This window comes from Canis aureus, chromosome 19 (genome assembly GCF_053574225.1).
Source record: "Canis aureus isolate CA01 chromosome 19, VMU_Caureus_v.1.0, whole genome shotgun sequence".
Taxonomy (NCBI): Eukaryota; Metazoa; Chordata; class Mammalia; order Carnivora; family Canidae; genus Canis; species Canis aureus.
Genome location: NC_135629.1, coordinates 58,233,425 through 58,252,160, shown reverse-complemented (window position 1 = coordinate 58,252,160; position 18,736 = coordinate 58,233,425). Strand labels below are relative to the sequence as shown.

At 67.8% G+C, this 18,736-nt stretch overlaps 1 protein-coding gene and 1 long non-coding RNA gene across 5 annotated transcripts; both read right to left on the bottom strand.

Moving 5' to 3' along the window:
- Window positions 1–778: 778 nt before the first annotated feature.
- MKNK2 (MAPK interacting serine/threonine kinase 2) lies at window positions 779–12,365 on the bottom strand. 3 transcript variants are annotated; one of them, XM_077860646.1, is made up of 13 exons: window positions 12,230–12,365; window positions 9,039–9,135; window positions 8,844–8,945; window positions 8,666–8,763; window positions 6,634–6,713; window positions 6,235–6,308; window positions 5,871–5,975; window positions 5,709–5,764; window positions 5,536–5,631; window positions 4,921–5,115; window positions 3,927–4,091; window positions 3,235–3,278; window positions 779–2,919 (listed from the first exon to the last, which is right to left on the bottom strand). In XM_077860646.1, the coding sequence occupies exons 1-13, from the start codon at window positions 12,278–12,280 to the stop codon at window positions 2,682–2,684; spliced, it is 1,401 nt and encodes a 466-aa protein (XP_077716772.1). In that variant the 5' UTR covers window positions 12,281–12,365; the 3' UTR covers window positions 779–2,681. The 3 variants fall into 3 exon arrangements, with proteins under 3 accessions (XP_077716772.1, XP_077716773.1, XP_077716774.1); XM_077860647.1 differs by lacking the exon at window positions 8,666–8,763 and having other exon boundaries at window positions 8,844–8,950; XM_077860648.1 differs by lacking the exons at window positions 8,666–8,763; window positions 9,039–9,135 and having other exon boundaries at window positions 12,230–12,356.
- A 435-nt stretch (window positions 12,366–12,800) lies between these two features.
- LOC144290942 (uncharacterized) lies at window positions 12,801–18,320 on the bottom strand. Of its 2 annotated transcripts, XR_013358417.1 has the most exons (4): window positions 18,088–18,320; window positions 17,577–17,842; window positions 16,560–16,712; window positions 12,801–16,315 (listed from the first exon to the last, which is right to left on the bottom strand). It is a non-coding gene; the product is annotated as an uncharacterized LOC144290942 (long non-coding RNA). The 2 variants fall into 2 exon arrangements; XR_013358416.1 differs by having other exon boundaries at window positions 16,560–17,842.
- Window positions 18,321–18,736: the final 416 nt, after the last annotated feature.

Below are 18,736 nucleotides of genomic sequence, written 5' to 3'. Positions count from 1 at the left end.
AAGGTGACACGGTGACAAGGCGGTCCTTCCAAAAATGAAATGACATCTGACCAGGTCGACGCCCGATCGCATCCCCGCGGGTGTCCACTACACGCACAGCAGCACAACTCCCGTGGCCAACAAAGTGGGAACAACCTGAGTGTCCGCGGACGGATGGACAGACACGCCGTGTCCCCCACGCACGCACACGGCCCCCGGCCGCCGGCAGGAGCGAGGCACCGGCACACGCTGCTCCCGGGGACGGACCCGGAGCCCACGACGCTCGGGGCGGGAGCCGAGCCTGCACTGGAGCGCCCGGGGCCGCCCACCTGACCCAGAGCCGGGGCCACCTGCCAGGCCACCTGCCAGCTGTAGCGCTCTGGGACTCTGGGATCCCTGCTGGTCAGAAGAGGAAGCTGAAGCCCCGCAGCCCAGGCTGACCCCCTCCCCCTTCCTGTGGCTCCCGCCTCCAGGAAGCCGACCCGGATCTGCTCCCTCCCCACGAGGCAGGTCACGTGGGAGGCTCCTGTGACCAGGTTGCAGGCTTCAGTGGCACAAGCTGCCCTCTTCCGCCTCCAAGATCTGGGGCAGCCCGGAGGCCTCGGGCCGAGGAGGGGACGGGAGGGGACCTCGGCTTCCAAGGCCAGCTCAGCCTCCTGCCCAGCGCCCCTGGCCCAGCCCGCAGCCTTGGGTGCGAGTCCACCCACTGCACCCGCCCACCCGTGGACTCGGGGCGTCACCGGGGAGGAGAGCTGGTTTGGGGCCGCTTGTTACGGAACAGAAAACCAGGAGGAGGACACACGGGTTTTTGACTTTTATTAAATCCTTACAAAACAATACAAAAGTCCGGCATGACAGTTGGTGTAAGGAAATGAGCTGTATCGATCGATTCACCTGGTACGGTAGTTAAAGTGCTCGGGTGTTCTCCCCCCACTTTAAAAAAATTTTTTTTTTTTGTCTTTTTTACATTTCTCAACGTTGAAACGTGGCCGTTCCCCTCCCCCGGCGCCGGGCAGCCTGGGAGCCGGGCGCTCATTCACAGTAACGGTTCTGACAGTCCTCCGGGTCACACGGGGTCACACTGCCCGCGTGACGGGGGAGGCAGTGGCTGTCCCACCTTTGGGAAAAAAAAAAGCTCCTCACAGCTCTGCTTTCCAGAATAGAACGGCCAAGGCGCCCGGGGCGGGCGGGGGTCCATTGGTTTCTTTTTTACAAAAAGGCAGAAGCCCCAGTTGCAAAACATAGAAGAATCACCGATGGGCAAGAAGCAGGGGGTGGGGGCGGCCTCCCCACCCCCCGGGGTCTTTGGAAAGGCCAGTCCACAGATCCAGGCGGGCGGGGGGGACAGGCGGGGGTTCCAGTCCCCACCAGCCGCGAGACTGCCGCAGAAACGGCGTCTGGGCCCCCCGACCCACGAGGCCCCCCAACATTCAAGTATTCAAGAACAGGGAAGGGAAGTCAACTGATGTCTTTAAAAAATTAACAAAACAGGACGAACAACTAGAAGCCAGAGGGCTTTCCAGGCCCTGGCCTGACCCCAGGCACGCTGCCCTGGCGGGCCCCCCCCTCCCCCTCCGGCCGGCAGAAGCCAGTGCGCCGAGCAGGGGGGCCCGTATTGCATAGTGTTTCCCACCCGAGGACGAGGGGGCGTCAGAGTCCCCGAGCCTGGCGGAGGCGGGCAGGCGATTCCTGGGTGCCCGGAGGGAGGCCGTGGCAGCTGCGGCGGTTTTCCTGAAGGTGGGCAGAGACGCTGCCCTCGGGGTGAGGGGCTTCAGCAGAACCCCTGGGTGGGCCCTGGCTCTGGGGGGGGGGGGGGTGCCAACAGAGCTTCCACACCAGACCCCAGGGGTGACCACAAGGGGCGGGACGTGTCCGTGGTCGTCAGACTGAGCCCTGAGAAGGGGCACTTGGGTGCCCGGCGGGGGGCCCTGTGGGACCCCCACGTTGGCTGACGGGCGCAGGTCCAGCCCCTCCCACTTCCTCTGGCCCCACCCTCCTGGGTGGGCAGGGTCCCCCTTGGAGAGGGCGGGAGCAGAAGGTGTACCCCCTGCACCCCAGGTCCCACGCTCAAGGTTGGAGAGAGCCCCGATTGTCAGGCAGAGAGGGGAGTCCAGCGGGCAGCTGCAGGCCACCCCCCCACTCCCCCGCCACGAGGGAGACCTGAGAAGCCCCTGCCCCACCAGGCGACCAGGGTGTCTTTGGGGTGAGGGATGAGGAGCTGCTGTGTCACCAAGGGGAGATGGGGGTTGGCCCGTCCCTGAAAAATACTGCGAGGGCTGGGGAGGGGGCGCATTCCTGGCCCCCAGCTCTGGAAGACGACAAACGCCCTCCTCTCCTGAGTCACATCTGGGCGGGGCGGGCAGGGGGACCTTTCACAGTACAGGTGAGCATCTGGGGCTGGGGCGGCGGGACGGGCAAGCCCCGCGACACACACCCTCCACTCTCCTCCCCGGGCACCTGCTTTGCTTTTAACACCTTTAAAGGGGGACAATGAGGGTGGGGAAGAAAAAAGAAAAACCCAACAGCAAAAACCTCATATAAAAAGAGCCCCCCCAGCTGAGCTTAGCGCCTGGGAGCCCAGCCAGGGGAGGGCAGCCTACTGGGTACCAGCAGGCAACAGCTTAAAAAAATCTTTAGATTTGATCGAGGTGGGGGGCAGGGGGAGGGGAGGGAGTGACCTATGTACAGAGAGAGGGAGGGGGTCATGCGTGGTCTCCCACCAGGACCACGGGGGCCGCAGACAGGCTGGCTCGCTGCCGCCTCTGGGCCAGCTTGCTCTGAGAGGGCGGGGACAGCCGCAGGCAGCGTGAGGTAGCTCGGATGACCACGGGCGGGCCCTGCTCCGCCTCCTCGGCTGCGTCCTCCTCGCGCTGGGCCAGCTGCCGGTTCATGGCGATGGCCTCAGCCGCAAACGATGTGAGCTCTTTGGCACAGCTGTTCCTGGGGAGGGGGCAGTCCCCGAGGAGCTGGAGGGTGGCTGCCGGGCAGGCCCCGATCCTCCCAGGACCCCGGGGGCTGTGCAGTACCCTGGGGGAGGAGCGGCAGGCTCCAGGCCCCCCAAACATTCCTGCAGGGCCAGGACCCCCGCTCAGGCCCAATCCTTCACCACCACTGGCACAAGACAGCCCAAACACTCAGATGGCCTCCCAGTTTAACAATTTAAAGAGAGTGGTCTTTTTTTGAAGCATCTTAATGTGAATCCCCCAACTCGGGGTCCCTCTGCCCCCTGGGCCCAAGACCCCACGCAGGCCTCACCTCTGCAGGACCATGGGTGTGGGCAGCGTGTTCTCAGGAGCGCACTGCAAGGAGACAGGAGGGGCGGGGCTGAAGGGCAAGAGCCCAGCAGGGGCTCAAGAGACTTTCCACCCTCGGGTCTCCTGATGCTCCCAGAGGGCTTGGGCAGCCCCCACCAGCTCTGCTTCCAGACCAGGGCCCCAGTTGTAGCTCCCCACGGAGCCCTGGGGCCACTTCTATTCTGGTTGAGACCCTTGCCCTTATGGCCTCGCCCTGGGCGGGAGCTTGGCTCGGGTGACCGCTGGCCAAAGAAATGCCAGGCTCTTCCGGGATGGATGGGGACAGAGAGCCAGACAGGGCCAGCAGCTGTGAATCCACCCATCTCGGCGGACCCCGCCCAACACCTGGATGACCTCAGCCTGCTGTGCCGAACCAGGTGTGCTGAGCCAGGTGTGCCGAGCAGGATGAGGCCCTGAAGGCTGCAGGGCACAAGGCCAAACAGTTCACTGCAAACCAATTTCTGCAGGCCCAGCCCCTACCTGGCAGCAGGAGGTGGACACTCCTGCTGCACCTGTGCCCCCACAGGTGGCCAAGACGGAGCCCCAGAGCCACGCTGCAGGTGTTGATGCTGGCCCCTCTTGTACACGCGCTCCAAGTTGCCCCCTAGCCCACTGGAGGCTGCAAGGAGGCAGGACTTAGCAGGGCTCACTCACCCCCTGCACCCATGGGTGCTGCAGGACTTGTGCGGCGCTCAGCCTCTGCTTGGCGTCGCGGACGAGAAGCTTTGAGATGAGGTCTTTGGCAGCAAAGGAGATGTGGGCCCAGTCCTTCTCGGGAAACTCATACTTGCCCTCCTGGATGCTCTCAAACAGCATGTTCTATGGGACAGGAGGACAAGGGAGCGAAGGGTCAGCTGCAGGCAAGTGCACCCAAGACGTACCCGCACTGGCCAGGACTGGAGCTGGGCACCTCAGGACACCGCTTCATAACTAGCTCTGCCGGGTCCCCAGGCCCAACCATGCGGCAAGATCCACGACGGGGACAAAGTACACAACCCTCCCCACTGGCAGCAGGGTGGGCAGGGGGCCTGAGATCTGCTGGCAGGATGGGGGGCTCCGGGGGGCCAGGTGACTGGGAGTGACGCAGGCCGGACAGGAAAGCAGCATCAGGCAAGCGCTCAGTGGACCCGGCCCGGGACGCGCTGCCCCGCAGCCAGGCTGAGGCTGGAAGCTACTCATCACAAGCCGTGCTTCTCCCCAGGGCAGCTCCTGACTCCCAACTGCCTTCTCCCACGGGCCCTGGAACTAAAATGCCTGTAACCCGAGAAGGGCCGGGCCAGCACTGCCTTGTGGACGTCCCAGATGGGGGGAGCGGCGGGGTGCAGGGGGCCTGAGGGATGCAGGGCCCTATGGGATGAGGGGTGGGGGGACCTTTGGGGTGCAGGGTCCCAAGAGGTGCAGGACCTCTGGGATGCTGGGGTGGAAGGGCCCGCAGGGTGCGGGTGTGGGGGCTGTGCGTGTGGCAGGGCGCAGGGGCCCCGGATGTAGGGGCAGGAGCCGCTGGGGTGCGGGGCCCCAGGGGTGCAGGTGGAAGGGCCCGCAGGGCGCGGGTGTCGGGTTCCTTGCGCAGCAGGGGCGGAGGCCCCGGTGGGCGTCGGCGGTCGGGGTCGGGGACGGGAGGGTCGGGTCGGGTCGGGGCGCCCCGCACCTGGCAGGCCGGGCAGGCCTCGCCGCGGTCCCAGCCGCAGTCACTGCCGCAGTGGCCCACGAAGGGCGGGTAGCCGCTGAGCAGGATGTAGAGGATGACGCCCAGGCTCCAAAGGTCGCAGCGCTTGTCGTAGATGCTGGCCTCCTCGCTGAAGGCCTCCACCACCTCGGGGGCCATGTACTCCGCCGAGCCGCACTGCGGGCGGGGCCGGGCGTCAGGGCCCAGGGCGGAGGGCAGCGCGGCCGGGACTTCCCGGCGTCCCGTGAGGGCGGGTCGCAGGGTCACCGGCCCCGCTTCGCCCGACGCCCCGCCCGGCCAATCAGAGGCGGGCCGAGGCCCAGCCCCGCCTCCCCGCCCAATCAACAGGTGGCAGGTGCCCGCCCCGCCCCGCCCCGCCGCCCAATCAGCGGCCGGGAGCCGGCCCCGCCCCGCCCCCTGCGGCCCCGCCCGCCCCTCTCCGCGGGGCCAATCAGCGGCTGTTGCTAAGCGAAAAGCTCCAGCTCGGCGGCGCTGGGCCGCCGCACCTCGAGGTTACGCAACCGCGGCGGAGCGGGTCGGGGCCGAGCGGGTCGGGGACGAGCGGGTCGGGGCGTGCCCGCCGCCCGCGCGCCTCACCGGGGTGAGCAGCTCCGGCGTGGAGATGGGCGAGCAGTCCCCGTTGAGCTTGATGCCGCTGCCCAGGTCGAAGTCGCAGATCTTCACGGGGGAGACCTGGGAGGGGTGGGAAGGGGCGGTGAGGCGGGGTCGCGCCCGCCGGCCGCAGGGAAGGCGGCTCCCCGGCGCCCTACCTGGTTGGGGTGCTCACAGAGGATGTTTTCTGGCTTGAGGTCCCTGTGGGCGATGCCTGCGTGGGAACCGGGGGACAGTCAGCGGGGGCGGGGGGTGGGGGGCGTCCTGGGCAGGCGGCCAGCGCAGGGCTGGGCACCGCTGGGGCCACGCCCGCCACCCACCTTTGTTGTGCAGGAAGTCCAGGGCGCTGGCCACGTCCTGCACGACCACGCTGGCCTCCAGCTCGTTGAAGTGCCGCCGCTTGTGGATGTGGCTCAGGATGGAGCCTGGGGCAGGCGGTGGTGGAGGGAGAACACGGAAGGGTCACCTGTGTCCCCAGCCCCCCACCAACGTCCCCCCAACAGGGAAGCACCCACTCTGGCCACCTGGGCCTCAAAATCTGCAACCCTTAGCTGCCGCGGGGACAGCAGCTCAGACCCCACGAGGCCCCCACCCCGCACGTGCTCCTGCACGACGGAAAGGCTCTCCCTGGTGGCCCAGCCCACCGCCCATGGACACCCAGCTGGACACCCAGGCCCCACGTACCACCCCGCATCTTCTCAAACACCAAGTAGAAGCGGTCCTCCTCCTCAAAGAACTCTATCAGCTCTAGAACATTCCTGGGGCACGGGTGGGGGGTGTTGGGAGAGGCAGAAGAGGAGAGAGGCTTCCTGAGGCCCCTGTGCACCCCCAGCCCAGCAGGTGCACACCCTTTCCACCCCCACCTGCCACAGGAAGGCAAAGGCTGGGAGGGGCGCCGTGGGCGTGCTTCCACCCTGCCCACTCAGGACCGCCCGACTCTAGGTCTGACCCAGTGTATCCCGCGCAGAGGCGGATTCGCAAGGGGTGCTCCCTAAGTGCTTGCTGGGGATGACGCGAGATTCAGGCCCACTCATCCACGGAAAGCCGAGCAGGGCTGTTGTGTGGCGAGGTGTGTCACGTTACCTGTGTCCCTGGCACTGATACAGCATCTCCACCTCCCGGAAAACCCTACTCCGAATGTGGCCCGGCTGCTTCTCGATGATCTAGAAGGAGGTGGGGCAAGAGACAGAGCAGCTGGGTCAGCCAGACCCTCCAAAGCCCAAGGCACCCCTCCCAGAAATTTGCCGTGTGCCGTGCCTACGATCTTAAGTTCTAGGAAGCAGAGCTCTCTTCCTGGGCCCAGAATTTGCCAGAAGTTAGAAGTATGGAGTCAGCACAAGCTTGGGGGGAGGGGGCAGGAGGAATGTGCAACATGTTTCCCAAGTGGCAGCAGGGGAGAGACCAGCTGGACAGGAAAGGCAGAAACAGAGGTGCTAGGCCTTCTCCACTCCCGACCCCAAGGGCGGTGGGGTGTCAGGGACCCAGGGACTGCACAGCTTCCCCTCCCCGACCAGGAGACTGCCAGCCACTGCGTGGACCCCCATACCACCCAGGGAATGGAGGAGCCTCAGGGCACCTGGCTGCCAGCCAAGCCGTCCCTACCGGCCTCTGTGCCAAGTCCCACCTCTCTAGTTTCATGACAGTCTGGGCAGTTGCGTGGGTCCCTCAGCCCAGGCCTGTTTCAGGTTGGCCCTCCTGCCAACCAGCAGGCACAGTCTCCTGGGACTCCAGAGCCTCAGGAAGCCAGCTTCTGCCTCCAAACCCCTCTGGCACCCAGGGACTCTGGGCCCCAGCCACCTTTGCTCACAGAAGTGGGGGTAGAAGGTGCCTGTGGTTCCCTCCAGGCAGCCCTGGCCCCAGGCACCCACTGGGGACCTCTTCCCATGCTGGGTCTTTGGGTCCCCTCTAACTGGGAGATGAGGCAGGCTAGGTCACCCCCTGGCCCGGGGATTCCCTGTCCAGTGCAATGCCCTGGAAGAGGGGAACGTGGTGTGTCCCCCAGCTTGTTCCAGCAGCAGGCAGGCATGGCATCCATTTGCTGCCCGGTCCAGCCTATGCCCTGTGCCACCTGTCTGGTGACAAACACACCTGTGCCACAGAGGAGCAGGGCAGCCAGGCTTTAGGGCCTCTGCCACAACGCCAGGAGCTCCCCTCTGATGGAGTAAACTGAGCCTCATCCTCTCTCTTGGGAATCTGGCTAGGACCCCCACTTTATGAAGAAAAATGTGGTCCCTCCAGGAAGAGGGATGGCCTTACGGGGGGGTCACATGGCATCTGATTCAGACTATTTAACCTCTCTGAGCCTCGTTCCTAACTGTCCAACAGTGACAGGAAGCCAGGCTACCCAGCAGGGTCCTGAGGAGGGAAGCACCCAGAACAGAAAAGTGCTGGAGGCCCTGCATCCAGTTCTCTCACACCGTCGCCCCCACCCCGCCCGGGACTCCCCGGGGCAGAGACCATGGCCTCCTTTATCCTCAGACTTCCCCCAAGGCCGAGGCCCTGGCCAGCCCTCTCACCCGGGAGCACCTGGGCTTCCTTCTGGTGCAGCCAGCCTCCTGTGACCCCACCCCACCTGGATGCAGGGTCACTGGGGAAGAACACAGGGCCACGCGGCCTGGCCAACAAACAGGTTTCGAGGCCACGGCTCCCAGGCCACCTGGCTATACTGTGGATCAGGGTCGGCAGGGGAACACTCAAGCAGAGGTTCTTTTGGGCCTGCCCTGCTCTCCCCAAAATACCAAGCTTCCTCGGGCCCCGGGTATGGCATTGCCTTCTAATGCTTGTAACCAAGATGGAGAACCGCTGGTCACTCCTGAGAAATGGCACCAAGTGACCCAGAGATAAGGGCCAACTCTGACTGAAGCCCCAGCTCTCAGCCGCGCTGGTCCTTGCGGTCACCTCCTGCCCAGCCTCAGGGGCTCAGACCAGCCTGACCCAGATTCCCAGGGGTGGCCTGAGTCACTGGCCCTAGGGCCATTTTTAGACACTAGTTTTCCCCAGCTGCTGGTCCAGGGGCTCGAATGCCAGCTCCCCTCCTCCCGCCACCCTTGGCCAGGGCCGGATCCCAGGCGCCGCGGGAAGCGGTGAGGGGGGCCACGCGGGCGCCGGCGCTCACCTTGACGGCATACTCCTGGTTAGTGATGAGGTTGACACAGGTCTGCACTCGGGCGTGGGCGCCCTCCCCGAGCACATCCTCCTGCAGCTGGTAGACGTCTGAGGAGCAGGGGGGCGGTGAGAGCTGCCCCGGGCCAGCCCCAGCTCCCCGGCTCCCCCACCCCGCCGGTCTCACTCACCTTCGAACCTGCCCGAGAAGCTGTCAGTGGCCCGGCACCGCTTCTTCTTCTTGACCCTCTTCTTGGCGTCTGGGATGTCGATGGGCTGGCTCGCGGGCATATCTGCACTGGGAGACGGGGGGTGAGGCCCGTCCTGCTCGGCCCAGCCCAGCCCTCACCCCTCCGGGCCAGAGCCCCTCCCTCTCAGGCCCTCACCAGGGCGGGCGGGGCACTCCAGGCTGAAGCCGGTCTCCCCGGTGTCCCCGCGGGGGGTCTGGTCTAAGGAGAAGGCCAGCTCGAAAGGGTTCTGCCCCTGCAGGGGGAGGAGAGGAGAGCGCTCAGGCCCCGCCCGGACACCGGGCAAGTCAAGGGGAACAAAGCCTGGCTTTGGCGGGCTGTGAGGAAATGGGCCCCGGGCGGCCAGGAAGGGATGCAGCGAGGGGAGGGCGGGCAGGACTCACCCTGGTGCCCCGGCCATGCCTCACACCCCGCCTGCTCACCCCTGCAGAATGGGGCCAAGGCCGGAGCCCAACTGGTCCCCGGGGCTGCCGGGGATCAAAGGCAGCAGGACGGCAGGGCAGGCCGGTCAGTGGGAGGAGGTGAGTCACGGGCTTCCAGGCGGGTTCCCAGCAGGGGCGGCCTGCCTGCTTTCCCACGGCCTCCCGGGAGGGCCCCTGCCCTTCTGGCCTCAGTGTCCCCTCATGTCAGTGGGGAAGCCACGCACTCCTGGCCACATACTGTGCTCCCACTGTTACCGGCCGTCCCGGACTCTAGAGGCTCCCGAGATGGGCCTCCGGGCGCTTCCGCGTGACGGTGTTCACGGGCCGCCCTGTGCCCGGCCCTGCCCAGTCCTGTTTCACCCCCTGGACGGAGCCCCTCGTGGACCCGGGGACCCACTGGAGGCTGCCCGCCGGCCCCTGGGACTGGGGACTAGACCCCGACTGGGAAAGGAAGAGGCTGGGGGGGCGGAGAAACCGTTCCTTGCCCCCCACAGCACTGCTGCGCTCTCTGCAGGGCAGACCGTCCAGGGTGAGGACCGAGGGCCTGGGCTTGAGGTGGGAGGCCTCGGAGGTGGGGACGCCGAGGCCAGCCAGGCTCCTTCAGGAGGCAGCTCTAATTTTGCTCCCCGAACCCTCGTAGACTAGGGGGCCAGGGCTGCGGGTGGCCGTGGGGGCCCGTGAGCACAGCGGTGCTGCTGATGCAGGGCGACTGGGGTCACCGCCCCTCCCTGGGCCGCAGGACACCGGGGGCCGGGCTGTGGCTGGAGGGCCGTCCAGAGGAGCTCCAGGAGCGCCGTGGAGACCCCAAGGGACCCGCTGCAGAAGGAGCTGGGCCCGATTCCTACAGACAGGAGGCCCGGAAGCCAAGCCGGCAGCTCAGGGGGGCAGGCAGAGGTCAGAGGGAGCGGCTGAAAAACACGCACAGGCCCTCCCCGCCTCCCCACCCACCCTGCAGATAGTTGCTAGGAGGCCGGCGGGGCAGGGGAACGGGGAGAAGGGAGTTCTCCAGCCAGCCCGCTTGGCGGGCTCGGGCTCGGTCGGGGCCCCGGCCCTGCCTGCTGGGGGACCCGGCCCCCCGGGGACTCAGGCACACAGCCCTCGGGAGGGCCGCCCACCGGCCACCAGCCGTCCGATAAGGCTCCTCCACAGGTGCCAGGTTACCACTTCTACCCGGGAGGAGGGGCTCCAGGGCACCCACGGGAGAGGGGATTAGGAGGGCGGGTAGAGGGAGGCTCGCCGACAGCAGCCAGCACCGTCACCCACCGGCTACCTCGCCTCAGTCCAGTGACCTGAGCCCCGGGCCTCCCGCCCCACGGGAGATGGGAGGAAGCTGCCCACAGCTCGTCCCAACCAGGAAGGGCGCAAGAACCCCCGCGGGCCTGCTGGGTCCCCTCATCACCCCACGCGCCCGTCCCAGCCTCCGACTCGGAGACAGAAAGGGTGGCCGCGCCACCCCCGGGGGAAAGCCAGCTCCAGTGTCCTCGCCCCCACGTGCAGGGGGGACCCAGGACAAACACCTGCTCTTTCCGAGCCTCCGACTTGCCAGCGGAAAATGGGTAAAGTATGTTGGGAGACGCCTGGCAGAAGCATGTCCCTGCTGCGGCCGGGCGGGAGGAGGGAGCTGGCCCGGGCCCAAGGGAGCAGGCTCGGCGTGGAGGAGGAGAGGGGTAGGGCAGCTGGGAGGCCAGGTCAGCGCCGAGGCTCCCGGCCCGTGTGTCCCTCCACCCCCTGCACTGCCACAGTCCCACCTGGGCGCAGCCTCTGGTCCCAAGCAATGTGGGCGGGCTGGGCCTGGGGCTGGCCTCTGGCCTCCACTCAGCAGGCCTTGGCAAGAGGCGGCTGGAACCATCCAGAAAGTTCGAGTTTGCTTTGGCCTCCGTGCTGGCCCCTCACACTGACCCCGTCTCAGCTCATGCCCAGCCCCAGGAGCGGACAGACCACTGCCAGTGACGTCTTGGGTCCACCCCCTCCAGCCCAGCCCTGGAGGCCTGGACCTGCCAAGGCTGTTGCTGCCCAGCAAGGAGGGGGTGCGGATGACAGGCGTGTGGGCAGGGGTGGGGCGCGCTGGCCCCAGATGCTGGCTGGACGGGCCTGGGAATTCTAACCCAAACAATCTCAGCTGGCTCCTCCCACCCCGGTGCGGAGCACGCCTGTGTACACATGTACACACACACACACACACACACGCGTGCGCGCGCCTGCACACACACCCAGGTCCTGCCTTCTGTACAGGGCAACAGGTCCCTGCCCAAGGAGGCCCAGGGAAGCCATTACATAACTCGGCTGGCGGGGTGGGGCGGCCGTTGACATCACTGCGTCCCCTGAGCCAGCCCTGTGGGGCCCCAGCCCAGCACCTGCCCGCCCCCCCAGACTCGCTCATCTGAGACCAAGACTCGGCTGCAGCCGTGGGGCCACCGCAGAAACTTCCCGCTCCCACAGGAAATAGCACTCAGGCCTGGAGTGTCTAGGAGGTGCAGGGCTGGGGAGCGTCCAATCCACTCCCCCGTTCCGCAGACCACCTGGGAGGGCTTTTGGGGACCTGCAGCCCTACCTCGGAGCCCTGGAGGAGAGACCCCCACGGACCCACAGGCCCAAGCTGACAAGGACTGGACTGTGGCCTGCCCAGCTCCCTACCAGTGCACACCCGGCTGGGGTTAGCAAGGGACACACAGCCAGGTGCCCCCACCAGCTGGGGGGCCCGGCCCCACTTGAGGCTCCTGGAGGAAAGACCCTACAGTCCCCAGGGCCCGCTGGCCACCCCCCAGCGCACACCCGCCGGGGCAGCCCCCGACGCCGGGCGGGGGCAGGCACGAGCCCCGGGGAGGGTGCTGGGGGTGGGCCACACGCCCCCCACCGGCCACTCGAGCGGACCACCTCCCGGCGGCCCCAAGCCCACCAGGCCCTCACCTTGAACGAACGGTGGAAGCCCTGAAGTTCGGCTGTTTTCTTCTGCACCATCTTCTGTCCGGGCCCCGCCAGCGGGGGAGGGGACGGCGGGCCCGGGGGGGCGGCCCGTGGGCGGGGGGCGGCCGGGGAGGGGACCCTGCAGGCGGGAGCAGACAAAGGAGAGCGTGAGCGGCTGCGGCCAACGCGCCGGGAGCCCGGGCCGCCGAGGCGCCGCGGGGCCCGATCCCCGAGACCGGGTCGGGGCCGGGCCAGGGTCGCCGGGCCGCACTCACCGGGGTCGGGCTCGGGCCGGGGCCGCAGTGCCGCCGCCGCCGCCGCCCGACACGCGCAGCCCGGACCCCGCTGCGCGGACCGCGCGGGGAACAGCGCCGCCGCCGCCGCCACCACCGCGGACTCCTCCGCCTGGGCCGCCGCCGCCGCCGAGAGGAGCCGGGCGCGCCGCCCCGCCGCCGCCTTTATAGGCCGGCCTTGGCCCCGCCCCGCACGCATGCCCCGCCCCCGCCCGCCCCGCCCACACGCGCACGGCGGGGGCGGGGCCGGGGGGCCGGAGGGGCCGAGTGCGGCTGCGCGCTCGGGCCGTGCGGGGCGGCCACGCGCCTGCGCGGTGAGGCGCGCGGAGCTCCGGGAGGACCTGGAGGGAGGCCGGCGGTTGCAGGCGGGGCTGCCCGAGGCCCTGGGAGGCCCGCGGGTCGCTGGCCCCGACCTGGAGCCGGGCCCCGCGCCCTGGCAAGCCCCCAGGATGCCGGCCAGCCTCCCCTCCCGCGAACACCCCAGGGCCCCTCTTGCAGCTCCCCAACCGCAGAGCTGCTGCGGCTCTGCCCCCATGGGTTCTGCAGCCTGCCCGCGCCCCCTTGCACGCCCCGATCCTGGCCCCGGCTGTCCCGCTGCTGCACCCCGACAGGCTCTGAGACCCAGCTGCCTCCTCCAGGGGACTCCCCGAGAGTTTGCCCAGCTGCTGGCGGGGAAGCGGACCGCTGAGGTCTGCGCAGGACCTTCCTTCAGTCCTGCAAAGGAGCGTTTCAGGGAGACCAGGGACCCTGGACCAAGAAAGAGCCCATTGTGGCTAGGGCCCCCGTGACCCCTGTCCCCGAAGCCCGTGCTGCAGAGCCCTCACCCCGTACCCTGGCCCATGGAAGTGCAAGCTTGTGGGGTGGGCCGACCTGCCTCTCCTCCGGGGCTCAGCTCCTCTGGCTAGAGGCTTCCTGCCACCCAAGGCCAGCTGTCCCCCGACCAGGCCCTGCTGACCTGAAGACGAGTTGTCCCCTTCCAGTGGGGGAGCCTCTGTGCCTCCTGCCGAGGCCACACCTGACTGCAGCCAGCACACCCCCTCCCCGACCTCCTCTGTCCCCTGCGCGTGTGTGTAGACATCCACGTTGGCTCCAGGTGCCTGGGGTGGGGCTGCTAGACCTGCCTGCCCAGAAGTCTCCTCATCCTCCCTCGTCCTGGCTGTCCCCTCCCACCTCTGCCTCCAGGCCAGAGCCCTCTCTGTGCATCCGTGTGGTCACCTGCAGATATCCTGGCACTTTGGCGTGGCTCAGGTGGGTACAGTTGGGCCACTGCTCCCCCTCAGAGGGCGGGCTCCACGAGAGCACAGATCTGCTCACTGCGGCCAGAGCCCAGCGCGGGGCCTGCACACAGGAAGTGCTCGTGGAACAGGGCTGAAAACAATGGATGTGTTTGTGTGTGCGTGTGTGCGTGTGTGCGCCCGTGTGCGCTCCTACAGGAGTTGTGTGACTGTGCTAGCTTCTGCAGCGGAGCCCGCACACCTGGAGCCTTAGTACAACAGACGTTGATGCTCGATTCTGGAGACCCGGAGTCTGGGGATCAAGGTCTCGGCAGGGCCACCCCCCCTCTGAGCCTCCAGGGGAGGATCCCTCCTGCTTCTCCCAGCTTCCAGTGATGGCTGGCGGTCCCCATCCCTCCCCCAGGCCGGCCTCACCTTCAGGTAGCTGTCTTCTCCACCCCTCTTCTGGCGTCACTGCCTCAGGGCGACCTCATCTCAACGAATTACACCTACCGAGGCCCAATTTCCAGATGCCACGTTCAGGGTTCCGAGGCGTGGGTCGTGGACACACCTTTCTGGGGAAGGTGTCCCAGCACCTAGAGTTGTTCTGTCCCCCCGGTGGGGGTGGGCGTCTGGCTGTGTTCGCCGTCACGTGTGGACCTGCGTGGGGTTGCCGTCCACACCCACCACAGGGAACAGAAATGAACAAGGGCCTTGGCTCCCGCCCGTCTTTGCAGGTGCAGCCACACCTCCAGGGTGCAGGCTCGGTCCCGGAGCCTGACCCTGGAGCGCAGCCAGTGGGGGCAGCTGTGTTCCCCAAGACGGAAGCCAGGCCCAGCCCTGGGCACCATGCAGACTGGCTGCCTCGCGCTCAGGCAGCCTGGCCACGTGGTCCCCTTGCGGGCACCGCCTAGCTGGGAGACAGGGAGGTGGCCGCTACCTCGGGGGCCTTCCGGCAGGCCTCCCACTCAGCACGAGTGACCTGGGGGCTGCCCTGCACACTGTGGGCTGTGGAGCAGCATCCCAGGCCCCCGCCCCCTTGACGCAGGAGCACCCCAGTCACGACAACCACAAGGGTCCCCAGACACCGCCCAGTGTCCCCTGGGGGGCAGGCTCACCCCCGGAGGAGAGCCATGGCTTCTGCCCACCCGGTGAGCCGCGTCCTGCGATCGCCGGCCCTGTGCGTGGGACGGTGGGGCCGCGAGGGGAGCTCACCCTGGTGTGAGTGCCAGGGGCGGGCTGTGCTGCACGCATGGGCGCTTCTACACGGGTGGGGGCACCTGGGATGGGCACACGGCCCGGGCTTCTGTGCCCACCCCGAGCCATGGACGGCACCAGCGGGATGCACTGAGGCACTTGCACTCGGGTGTGTCCAGGGCTCCGCACAGCTGTGCTTAACTGGTCCACACGCACCCCCTGAGCAGGACTGGTCAGAGCCCCCCAGGGGTGCCGGAGCCCCCAGGCCTGAGCACTGGGGCTGGCCTCGGAGCAGGCGCCTGGTGCCTGAGTCACGCTGGCCAGGGGCGAGGCAGTGGGGCCGCCAGTGGGTGCGGGGAAGCGGGGGCGCTCAGCCCCGTCCTGCTGTGGGCCTGCCGCTGATCCAGGCGGCCGACCTGCTTCCTGGAGGAAGGCCCCGTTCCGAGGAGCTGGGTGCCCAGGGGCCAGGGAGGGAGGGCTGAGAGGTGTGAGCCAGTCGCCTACCCACCCCTCGCCCGCCTCTGACCTGCCTGGGGGTGGCAGGTGAGGCAGGAGGACTAGGCCCTGGCCCCTGCTCCTCACCTGCCCAGCTCCTGGTGCCCGTCCCTGGGGGGCCGAGAGGTGCCATCCCTGGTTCCCGCCTAGGCAAAGGCCAGAGAGCTGGGGGCCAGGACAGGTAGGGCCCTGGACGAGGATACTTTTCAACCCAACGGGTACCAGGGAGGGCAGCCAGCCTGGGAGGGGGCTCAGGGTGGCCCTGGGGGACCAGGGGCCAGTTAGGATGGAGAGGCTGCCTGAAAAAGGCGGACAAGCAGGGGCTGAGGCCAGCCTGCTGCAGGGGTTGCAGCACTTCCCTGGCTCCTGGGCTTCCCCTCCCGCGCCTCCCCGCTCCCCTCCCCCAGCTACTATAGGGGCTCGGGAGGAGAGGTGAAGGGACCCGGCTCTTTCTGAGTCTCTGCCCATCGGGCCCTGAGAAGCCCCTGGCTTCTGCAGGGTGATGCTCACCTATGTCATAGGTGGGGTCTCCCCCAAAACCCCAGAGGAGGCACCAGGCAGGCCCTGACTTCCACCCTAGGGCCTCTGCTTCGCCCTGCTTCCTTTGAGCCAGGAGGCAAGCAGGCTGTGATGGGTGCTGCCCTCTCTGACCACCCCCTCCTTGGCCTGGCTGAGTGGCCAGAGCCCTGGGATCCAGGGGCTTGGGTGCGCAGCGTTCACCTCCTGGGGGGGGTGCCCTGGGGTGCTCAGGGCCTCCACGACCCAGCAGACAGAGCGCCCAGATTTAGCCCAATAAAATACAGAACACCTGGTTACACGCGAGCCGCAGATAAACAATGAACACTTCTCAGTGAAAGCCCGTGCAGAAGCATATCCCAGGTATTGTTCACCTGAAAATCAAATGTAACTTGGTTCCTGTATTTTACCTGACAACGCGGCCAGGAGGTGATGGTAAAGACCTTTCTCCCCCAACGCTAAAAACGAGGCACAGGTTTGGTGTGGGTGTGTGGGAGCACGAGCAGATGCAGGTGTGTATGTGTGTCCGTGCGCGTTTAGAGAAGCACCGAGCCTGGGTCTGTGCACGCGTGGGAGCAGGGTGGGGGGTGGTGGGCCCCAAAGCTAGCTCTTATGTACCTGGCACCAGCAGGTGCGTGCACACCGGGAGAGAGCAGCGGGCCGTGCGTGGGGCAGGGCCGTGGGGCCGGCGCCGGGGTGTCTGCAGTATCCTCACAAGCCAGTGCATTTGAGGGAAGGGCTGGGGCTCCCGATCTTTACCCAGAGCCAGGCCTGAAACTCAGAGGGGGCACAGGGCTGCCTTAAAGCCCCGCACAGGTGCGGGAGGACCTGGGTCCCTGTGTAGCTTCTAAGGGGTATCAGGGTGTGGGGACCAGGATTGGCACTTGGTGGCTGTGGGTAGAGGGGACACGTGAAGTTGGGAGTCCGAGGCTGGCGCCCGACCCAGCCTGTGCCTTCTCCACGTGTCCCTCCGTGTCTGGCCATCCATGGACAGGAACCCCAAGCCCCAGGAGCTCCCCAGAGAAGCTGGGGTCACGAGCTGGGGCTTCTGGCCGTGGGGCCACGCGGCAGGAACATCTGATGCAAGTGGCTGTAAGTGTCCCTTCCTGCTGACTGACTCACAACCCGCTCCATTCCGGTGGCTCAGCAGTCCTGGGGATGGAGCCAGGGCGGCTGTCCTCCGTGGGGGCGGGGAGGGCAGGGAGAGGAGAAAGCAGGCGTGGGTGTGGCCGGGCGGCCTGCTTGGCTGAGGGTGCCTGGGCGCCGTGGGCCCGCGCCCGTCCTGTCTCCGGGGTCAGCCACCGAGAGTGCCCGAGGCGGGGGCCGGGTGAGGCTGGGGGCTGGCAGGGCCGGGCCAGCAGGTGGCCGGGGCCACCACTGTGCCCCAGTGACCGCGGACGGGCCCTTGGCCTGTCGTCCTGTTTCCTCTCTGCCCCGTGGGCCAAGACAGTGGACACGCAGGTGGCTCTGGGAAAGTGAGATCTCCCACTCCCAGCCGGGCCCCCGGTTTCGAGGGGGCTTTCAGGCATGTGCGCAGGTCCTGGGAGGGGCATGGACAGGTGGTGGGGCGGGGAGGGCAAGGGAGGCAGAGGTAGGGGATGCCCCATGCTGTGCCAGGGCCACCACTCAGGTCACCTGCCCCAGGCCCTCTTGCCTCCTGGCCTCTGTCCCTGCTGGCTGACGGCGGGCACGGTGGAGGCTGCTTCCCTGGGGCAGCTCCTGGCCAGGCCGCTCCGGGCGGGGTGGCACCGAGCCCTGTGTGTCCTCGTGACCCGGATGCCCACTCCCCCTAGGGCCAGGCAGAGGGCAGGGCTGGCTCCGGCTGCGGACAGCTCAGTCCCACCGACATCCTGTCCTAATGCCTGGGACCATGGGCATGAAATCTAGCAGCAGAAGGGACTCTGCAAATGAGACATAGGACCCTGAAGTCGGGATTCCCGGGGGGCCCGAGGTCCTCACCAGGTCCCCCCCAGAGGGAGGCAGAGCGGGGAAGCCCCAGGGACGGGCAGACCCGGCGGGCAGACCCCACTGCTGTTGGCGAGGACGCAGGAGGGGCGGCTCTGGAAGGTGGGGGGGCGGGGGCGGGTCTCCCTGGGGCCCTGGACGAAGGGGGTTTTAGCCCGCGGTCCTGTGTGCCGTTCCCGACCTCCACAAGTGTCACAGAAGAGAGGTCGGTCATCGGAGGCCTGGATCTGGTCATCTACAGCCCCGGGGGCTCGCACAGGCCTGGGCGCCCCGAGCTCCCATTCTGCAGATGAGCAGGGCGAGGCCGGTGCAGCACGGAGGGAGGCACGGAGGGCGCTGGGAGGGCGCGGGGACCCGGGCCGGGGCGGCTGGGCAGGGCCCGGGGTCCAGCCTCCAGGACGCCCTCCCCGCGGCGCCCAGACCCCTCCTCCCCGTCCGCCCCGCCCGGCCTCGCCCTGGGGGGCAGGGAGGGCTCGGGGTCCCGGTCGCGCGCCCCGGGCACTCGCGGCGGCCGCGCCTGCGCCCTGGCTCCTGGCTGGGCCCCTCTGCACGGAGGCGGGAGCGGTTGCCGGGCAACGCGTTTGCGTCACCGAACCTGGCGCGGAGCCCGGGCTCCCGGGGTCCTGGAGCTGGGCCAATAGGATTCCAGGGACTGAGCGCGGGGGGCGTGGCCGAGGCCCGGTTCCAGCCAATGGGGCTGCTGCCCTCCGGGCCGCGCAGGGAGGGCCGCGCCCCTATTAAAGGGACAGTCTCTCCGCGCCTGACTTCAGGACCGAGGGCACTGCCCGGAAGCCGGGACCCCGGGTCTCCCTGAGCCTCAGTTTCCTCAA